The 8994-nt window shown below is 34.4% G+C and overlaps 1 protein-coding gene across 1 annotated transcript; it reads left to right on the top strand.

Moving 5' to 3' along the window:
- Positions 1 to 483: 483 nt before the first annotated feature.
- On the top strand, positions 484 to 7985 carry LOC125073001. The gene is made up of 10 exons (XM_047683643.1): positions 484 to 631; positions 818 to 947; positions 1023 to 1165; positions 1413 to 1561; positions 2110 to 2241; positions 3143 to 3317; positions 4126 to 4367; positions 4982 to 5050; positions 6588 to 6686; positions 7158 to 7985. Exons 2-10 carry the CDS (start codon positions 821 to 823, stop codon positions 7588 to 7590), a joined length of 1569 nt encoding a protein of 522 aa, XP_047539599.1. The 5' UTR covers positions 484 to 631; positions 818 to 820; the 3' UTR covers positions 7591 to 7985.
- Positions 7986 to 8994: the final 1009 nt, after the last annotated feature.

Raw genomic sequence — 8994 nt, 5'->3', positions numbered from 1 at the left:
ATTTACCCTTTTTTATGTTAAGAATTTTGAATTCATTATTGTATGCTGACCAAACATTGGTGAAACGGAACGTAACATTCAATAACAAAACACTGTTGGATGTTGACCAATGACGTCGTTTCTAGTTTTACGTCACGCCCTGTTTTCAGGGACGTACTCGCTTATTTTGATCGTTAACGTAAATAAAGGGGAAGTAAATCTTGAGTTAATAAATACGCACGCAAACGAGGAATGACGACAACATTTTTTTTCCATTTTATTATTAGCTTAAGTAGAATTTCCATTAATTGAAAACTTTCCTATAGCGCATACCGGAAATTAATTAATTAATTTATGAAAGTATAAACAAAAAACATCAATTTAATTGTAATAAAATACGTTTATTAATAATCTATTTTGATTTATCAGCAACTAAAATTGTAAAGCAGGAAATAGTATTAGTTTTAATAATCCGACGACTTCTTCAAATACGCCTCTGTGGGGCGTGCCGGTATCTTCTGCTCATGTGCGCTAGCTATTTCGTCCCTAACCTTTCATCAGACTTTGTAGTTTATATTTTAATATGGAAATCGATTGCTCCATGTCTATTCTTGTGAAATAGGTCAGTTTTACTGTTCACGTTATTTTACAGGTAAGCTTCTCATAGTTATTAATAAAACGAGCAGTAAGTAATCGTATCTCAGTCAGCACTTAGATAAAATATTTAGTTTGTCACTATAATTCTATAAAATGTTACGTTTAATTGTGTTTAATTCTGAAGCTTAATTTTTGAACGATGTTATTTGCTCGAAATTATATTTTTAATTTAAAATTTCAGAATATGGCGCTAATATTAGTATGGATGTTGTTATTGGCTAAAACGGTATTAGGTCATGTTTACAATGCGGTTGAAACGGAAATGTTTGCGATACCAATCAGCCCTAACTTATTTAACTGGACCTACCAGGGTAAGTTTCTAATCATTTAATATTTTTTGTAAAGGTATTAAAACTTGATTCGAAAAAATTATACATATTTTGCAGAATTCGACCAGCAGTACCGTTTCCATGCTTCGTTGATAGGCAAACCCGAGTTACCATCTTGGCTGCGATACATATACAGCGGGAGACACCACTCCGGGTTTATTTTCGGCACACCGCCACGCAACACCAAAACACCGATCACTGTAATTGTTTATTGATGTTTATGTTACAAGGTTTTAGTTTATTTTATATTGGTATTTATAGAAATCGAATAGGTGTAGGGAATTATATTTTGCCACATGAAAAAATATTATAGATAGTAGTAATAGCTTACTTATTTGTTTTTTTAAAAGGTATATTTCCAACAAACACTATTCATTATTTTTTACCAGACAAAAAGATATTCTAAGAAAAAAATTGAGTCTTAAATTTTTTTATTTTTATTTTCAGTTGGAAGTTATTGGTTTAAATAGACAAGACTATGAAACACGACGAGTGCTATTGAATCTTAAAGTTCAACCCAAAGAGAATATGGCCAAACACGAGGTGGAATTAAAAATTGACAATCTAAATGTCGAAGACCTATTGGATGAGCACAGGTAAACAGTTTCAAAGAGTTGTTACACGTTGTTATGGTTTTGTTGTATCGTTATTGCTTCTCAGCTAGGGTAACTCAAGTAACTTATAAGGCCTTCTACCCTAAGGTCTTGGGCTCAAATTCCGGATGGATCCAATAAAAAAAAAGCGTTTTCTGCCAAGAACTTACAGCCTACAATAACATTGTTAATTAAAGATTGCTGCTGAATGATTTTCATTAGCAAAGTTGTGTTTTAGTATAAAAGCAGGATTTAAAAGTTGGCAAAGTTTTGCATTCTCGTAAATCCGTAAGAAATTAAATCTTGTGATCACTCTCTGCGAGGGTTGAGTTTCCATCCCATCAATTTATGGGAATAAGGTAATATAGAATGAAAATTGGTCACACAGAGTTTATACTCTCAAAACTAAACAATGAACAAAATATCTTTTATCATAGGTATTCAAATTACCAAACTGAAATAATTATTCAGAGTTTAGCATCTAAATATATAGCAGGTACACTTACAATATTAATACTTATTTAATTGAATTGCCTATAAAATCTTTACAGAATGACACGTCTTAAAGATATTCTTAGAACGAAACTGTGGACGGAGAGCAGCAAAGATTTGTATCCAACTTTCCTTGCGTCTGCCATTGATTTAGGGGCAAGATTGCCGTTAAAACCGAGTGATGGAGAGGGGTAAGATTATAATACAAGTTCTTTTTTTAAAATTACTAACAGGATACGTTAAAATGCCACTTATGATCACTTCTCATCATGTATGATCTAGACCCTCTCTTAGCGGTCTAGATGTGGGCCACTTAGACAGTGTAGGTAACATTGTCTTATCCTGGTCCTGGTCGGCCCAGTAAAAAGTTATGGGGATTTTCTGTCGAGGAATTCGCAGTGTCAGCCCAAAGTTTACATTGTGCTATTCAAAGTCGTGCATAAAGTCGTAGGTCCTGTTCCTGAACACTGTGAATACAATCAGTCAAGAGGATAGCTTCATAAAACGACAATATAATCGGGACCCTAACTCGATGTTATTGTATTAAATAATTATTTCGATATTAAAAATACCAACCAATGGTTTACTATCAGATCTCGCCCGTCCACCTGATTTTTATTATAACTTTTCTACTATAACAATCTAACTAATAGGATACGCTGTCGTAAGAAATATCTTATTCTTTATGGATTATTTAAAATATAATACTTTTTAATTTGTCTTCGTTATATTTTCATGGAATGGTCGACGGGTCAAATTTGTGACAATCATATTACTTGGCTGTTTATCTACATATTTTTAAACATTAAAATACTTACATCATTTTCAAGCGCCTACGACTTTTGTCAAATCAAAACAATCATAACCTCATATTTATTAAATGAACGAACTTTAATGCGATTTGTGTCATTTATTTTACCGTTTTAGTTATTATTTGTAACAATAGGAATGTGCTTTAATATATCTAACTCTTAAACTGGAATCTCTAATCTGGGAAACATTATTCTTGTGCTCAAATACTAAATGTGTACTAAACATTAAATCTATATATATATATATATAATTATTCACTATTTATAATTCGTATTTCAGGCTCGTAGTCAGGTTAGGTAGTTCAGTGCCGTTCTCCTCTGAGTTAAAGCGCCTGAGGGAAGAAGTCCGTCCACTTTCCCGTTTGCCGAGCTGTCCTCGAGATTACAAGCGGACCACTGTCGAAAGACTGTTCAGAGATGCTGGACTTAATCTGGACTGGTGCAGTTTTGAATTGGTAGGTTAACATTAACTTTGTTTCTTATTCTATATCAAAAATGAAGCAATTCATTGAAGTAGAATTGTTAGTACTTTCAACTAGCATGGATATAACGTGAAGTTTTTACTGGAGAATCTACAAAAGAAGAACCGGCATAATACTGAGTAGTTTATTATTTTTTCTTCAATCTCCTACATTTAAGCGTAACTATTGAGTTTCTTGCCGGTTCTTCTCGGTAGAATCTACATTCCGAACCGGTGGTAGCTTTACTTTAAGTAGTTTGTTAAATGACGATTCAAAAGTGGTAGTAAAAGCCTACTTGAATCAAGTATATTTTGAATTTGATTTAAAAAAAAATAAGAATACTAGCTTCAACTTATTTATCTCTCATATCTTGTATTGTTAAGTCCCTCAATAGGACCCGTATCCTAGAGAACCAGTGTCGGTCTATATTGAAAGGGCAAGGTCATCGATGTGATATCAACGTCGTCATCACAACTGATTTAAATGCCAAGAGTCTATTCAACGTAATCGTTTGGAGAATTTTGGCGAAAAATCATTATATAATATATTTCTCTCTACGATTTTTATTATCTATAACGAAATTACGCAGACATGCTTCATTTCGTTATAGATAATAAATCATGAGTCATCAAATCATGAGTCACAAAACATTACGAATAGTTCATAGATTTACTCTAAGGAATCTTCCAGTTCCATCAATTGTAGAATGCATGCATTTTAGTAGACATATTATATCTCTATTATTATTTTTATCAAAATCCATTACGACGACGACAACTCGTCATTTGTTTTATAATTTCAGTACAACACAATCTACAAGCAACGCACGACGGAGCACCTCGAGTACCTGACGGAGGCGACGGAGGCGAGCGCGCCGGCGCGGGGCGGGCCGGCGGCGCGCGCGTGGGCGGCGCCGGCGCGCGCCGGGCTGCCGTCGCGGTCGCTGGCGCGCGCGCTGTGGGCGGCGGCCGCGGGCCCGCTGGCGCTGCTGCTGCTGTGTGCCGCCGCGCTCTCCGCCGCGCTCTGTCTGCACTACGCCACCGTGTACGTATGCACTCACACACACACACACACACACACAGCACACGCACGTGCCATTCAAAGAGAGCAGTGAGAGTGAAACACACACTCTTTTACGCGTATATCACGTGTTGTAGTGTTATTTTTTATAAATATAATTGCGTATTTGTAGTAGAAAACATCAAATTATAATACTTTTATAGGTATCTCGTTGAAAATTGTGTTGATTGCAAGGCACGGTAAATAAAGTTTTGTCTTGGTTTTTTTTCAATAAATGTGTACTAAGCCTTATTAAAATACAAGCCTACCGGGATTATGACCATAGCCAATTATGTTAGGAATAATTCATAATTACTTATCAATATAAGCTGGTTTAAAAAAAAAAGGAATCCTAAAACTTACAGCACCGTTTTAAAATTCAAAATATTCGTTAAACTTGCTGTTTATTACTTCCCAGAATTTTATCATCTTAATAAACAGGTGCTTTCTATCGAAATTCGACGGGTTCAATTTCAAAACAAGCTATTTCAAAATCAATATATAAATAGGTACATCACGAGATATATTATCCAGTTATAACATTAACAAAGTTCCATAAAGTTAAACTCCATTCTGACCAGTATATCATTGATTTACAGACGTGACGCTGTTTCAGAGAGATTTGTTGACGAAATTTATCATATCTGCGAAGATTACAGAAATCGAAGGTTTGATTTGTATTCATGAGATAAACTAACCGAATTAACTGTTTTATAGATGAATATTAATATCAGTAACAACAACTTAACAATATATATTTATTTATTAAATGGTGTTGTAACAATTTTAGGTATTTTCTTAAGCACAAAAATGTCCTCCTTTGATTAACTTTAAATAACAAAATAACACTATATTAATATAAAATACAATAAAGACATTCGGGATTCGTTTATCTTATAGTTCTTTGTTAGCTAAAGCCAGCGTAGTTAGGGGCCTCAGTCGGGCTGCCAGGGACGCAACCTTCAGGGGGCGAGGGGGGGGAGGTAATGTAGACCCTGTTGGCTGCTGGATCACAGCTGTATATAAAAATCTTTCTCCTTTATTACATAGGCGTCGAACACTAAATAACATGATGGTGGAATTCAAATCTATCCAAAGATGGTCATGATCCTAACGCTTCTGCCTAAAATTTAGATTTAACGCTATGTCAAAGTGTATGCTTTTGGTTTACAGGTTAAAATTTGTATATTTTATAAATTATATCAAGTTCAATGGCAAATATATTTATATATTTTGTTGTTTGTATTACTATATAGAATAAATTCCTATAGTATATAACAATCTGCCAGTGAATCAGTTTAGTTGATAGATATTCATTATTTATGTTCTATTGGTAGTATTTTACTGCCGTGCCGCGAAAAGCATAAATGTGTTGATGGGGGAATAGGTATTTGCGCACACACGACGCACAGTAATATTCCCTTCGCAGCTGATTCCTTGAAACTGGACGTCATGGCCACCAATATTTATTAGCTGTTTGCACAGTGGTGGTCAAGGTTCGACCTCGAATGGGTATTAATTGTTACAAATTTGAGAAAAAAAAATTATGATATTGTATGTATTGAGCAAGTTTATTTCTAGTATTTGTTTAAACTATCCCTATAGTTTGTCAGTAGCTATCGAACAAAAACTTGAAAAAAGTAGTTCGAAACAAACAAATGAAAAAAAGTTACTGAACTGTTTTGTCTTTTCGTATTATAGTTTTATGTACAATGAAACTTAATAATCATTATCATTACATATTATAAAACAAAGTCGCTTTTCACAGTCTGTCTCTCTCTGTGTATGCTAAGATCTTTAAAATTGCACAACGGATTTTGGATATGGTTTTTTTTAACAGATATATTGATTCAAGAGGAAGGTTTACATGTATAATACATGCAAAATATAGCAGAGAAACACTGATTTTATTAGAGGTCTCTAATGTGATGTCGTAAAATAAACACTTTTTTGCACTTACATTACCAACGCTGGCTGAACCCTAGAAGAAAGATCAAAATAGTGTACTATAGTAATGTACACTTTAAAAAGATCTTCAAAATAGTCCATTATAGTATATATCCATCTCTTAGGGATAACCCACAATAAACATTTTTTATGCTTTACTTTTTACGAGAAATAATGGCTTATTTCCGAAGCGATTTTAAGCAATAGCCTCGATTTACTAGAATGTCGTTTATATGTTTGCATTTTTTATTATTATAGAGCTCATAAATCTGCTAAAGTGGAACTGTGCAGATACGGAACTGGCAACACCGAGCAGACACATGCAGATAACAATAGTAACAAAAGTGTGGGAGTAAGGTAATCATTACTTACTTTATACAATGCATAATACGTCTATTAATACATTTACTTGGTGGTGTAGCTTTGTGCAAGCCCGTCTGGGCACTACCTACACATATTCTACCACTAGACAACAATATTCTGTATTGAAGTGAAGATTTGTTAATATCTCTTACGGCGCAATGTCTGTGGGCAATGGTGACCACAAATGCATTTGCTCATCTATCTACATATATAGTAGTATCTATATTATAAAAAAAATACAAATACATTTGCAAATGTTCACGCTCTTAAAAGATCGTACTAGTTTTAAGACATTTAGTAAATCTACTTTTTTAGTTAGGTTTGTGATGATTTTTCTAACTAGATTGACTTTAATAATTAAACAAGGCTTGTTATAAAAAAATATATAAAAATGTATATATAGCTTTTCATTATATTATAACTAAGAAGTCATATACCTACAATTTATTTTTAATTCTATTTCAGCCCCAATAACAGTCTCGTCAGACCGTACAGTCCAAAATCGACAACCAACCTCGCTGCTAACTACAACCGCCCTCAACCACCTCCTTACATCGGCTCTACCACTAACTCCCTCCACCACAGGAAACCAACCGACAAAACTCCAACGAGCTGTCACACACCTGAACCCAACCGAGGACACATGGCCTTGGAAGAATCATTAAAACTCCTAAACGAAGCGAATATTTCAAGCGAATTCGACAATTTAATTCTCCGCGATCAAATTGTCGACCCAAACGACGGTTCAGACGATTACGTACCAATAAAATCGGAATCGGCGGGTTATTTGTCGATGAAAGCGGATAAAACTGGTTATGTCAACATGAAACCGGATTTGGACGATATAGTTGTACCGGAATTGGCTAAATATGGAATTTCTGGCATTGGACCGATTTGACATGAAGCTGACGGTTCGCAGCCGCAAGTCAAAACTTGGTTTTGTTAACCAATCCGTGACTGGTTCGAAATAATATTTATCAAACATGTCTAATCAAGTAAGAAGCACGATAAATATTAACGTGTAGTTGTACCAATAAAATTAGCCAATAACGTGTTGAATAGGGAAATTACCGGACTATAATAACGACTGGTTCGATAATGGCGCCAGTCCTGTCAAAAAAAGTTGATACATTACTACCAAGTTTCGCTTATTTTCGTCTGATATTAATAAATCATCTCTGCCTTTTACTAAACTATTTAGATTAATGGACATCAAATTTGTTTCTTACTCTACTGTAGTGGCGGACTAAGCCCGTCAGTGACCTGGGGCGGCAAAGGTGAGGCCCCCCATTCATTCACGGATTCCTAGGGGAGTACCCAGTACAAAAACGGGAATACCCCAGCGTATTGAACGCGTTCAGTTACCGCGGGATTTGATTTGGAGTGCCCCCCCTAAGACTGGAGGCCCATGGCGAGCCGCCCCTTCCACCCCCCCCCCTGTTAGTCCGCCAATGTTCTACTGTTGGATGTTTAACTAGTCTTAATAGAATAAAAATAAAAATATGAGGGTCAAATATTTTTTGCGTCTTGTATATTTATACTATGCTTTATTTTGCTAATGACACGCAAACCGAAATAGCATTTACACGTGTAGTGAGTTGCATGCGTAGGTTTTATCATGGTACTGTAATCGTATAGAAAACATTTTAGATATTTGTGAGTATTATACATTTCTAGTCAAATTTACATAGTCAATAAAATAGATATTAATCTGTTGATGCGTTTGTTATTTGGACACCTGTACGAAAAACAGCCTAGGGGTTTGTAAACCTAATTGAATCGATAGTAATCTAAGAAAAAGTATTGTTGTGTTTCCATATAAATGGTGAATTGTGTGATTACACAATTGAGATCCCGTGGTTGATAGTGAATTGTCGATTTGTGAATGACAACCTTAATCACTAACCGTCTTGCTACATTACTCAAAAAAAAAACATTTTTTTTTTTAATTTTATTTAATAACAAATACACTGAGATTACATTTAAATTTTCAACATTTTTCACGTCTTTGTTACAACTTTGTCATTTGATAAAGTGATCTCTTCTAACAAATTTAAGAGTAAGCAAAGATCGTAACTACATTAATAATTCTAAATAATTCATGTATATCTTAAACATATAATAATCACAGTAAAACTAATCATAGCTTTAAAAGTTAACTGATCAAAAATATGTTGCTAGATATTGTAATTGATAAAGAAACGAAAAATTTCTAGTATGCAATTGTAATTATTTACAAAACAATATCATATTTAACGACACATTGCCATTATCATTAATTTCTGTATCCATCCTTGGCTGC

The sequence above is a fragment of the Vanessa atalanta genome, chromosome 23, assembly GCF_905147765.1.
Source record: "Vanessa atalanta chromosome 23, ilVanAtal1.2, whole genome shotgun sequence".
Taxonomy (NCBI): domain Eukaryota; kingdom Metazoa; phylum Arthropoda; class Insecta; order Lepidoptera; family Nymphalidae; genus Vanessa; species Vanessa atalanta.
Note: the sequence above shows the minus strand (reverse complement) of the source record. Positions and strands in the feature narration are given on the sequence as shown.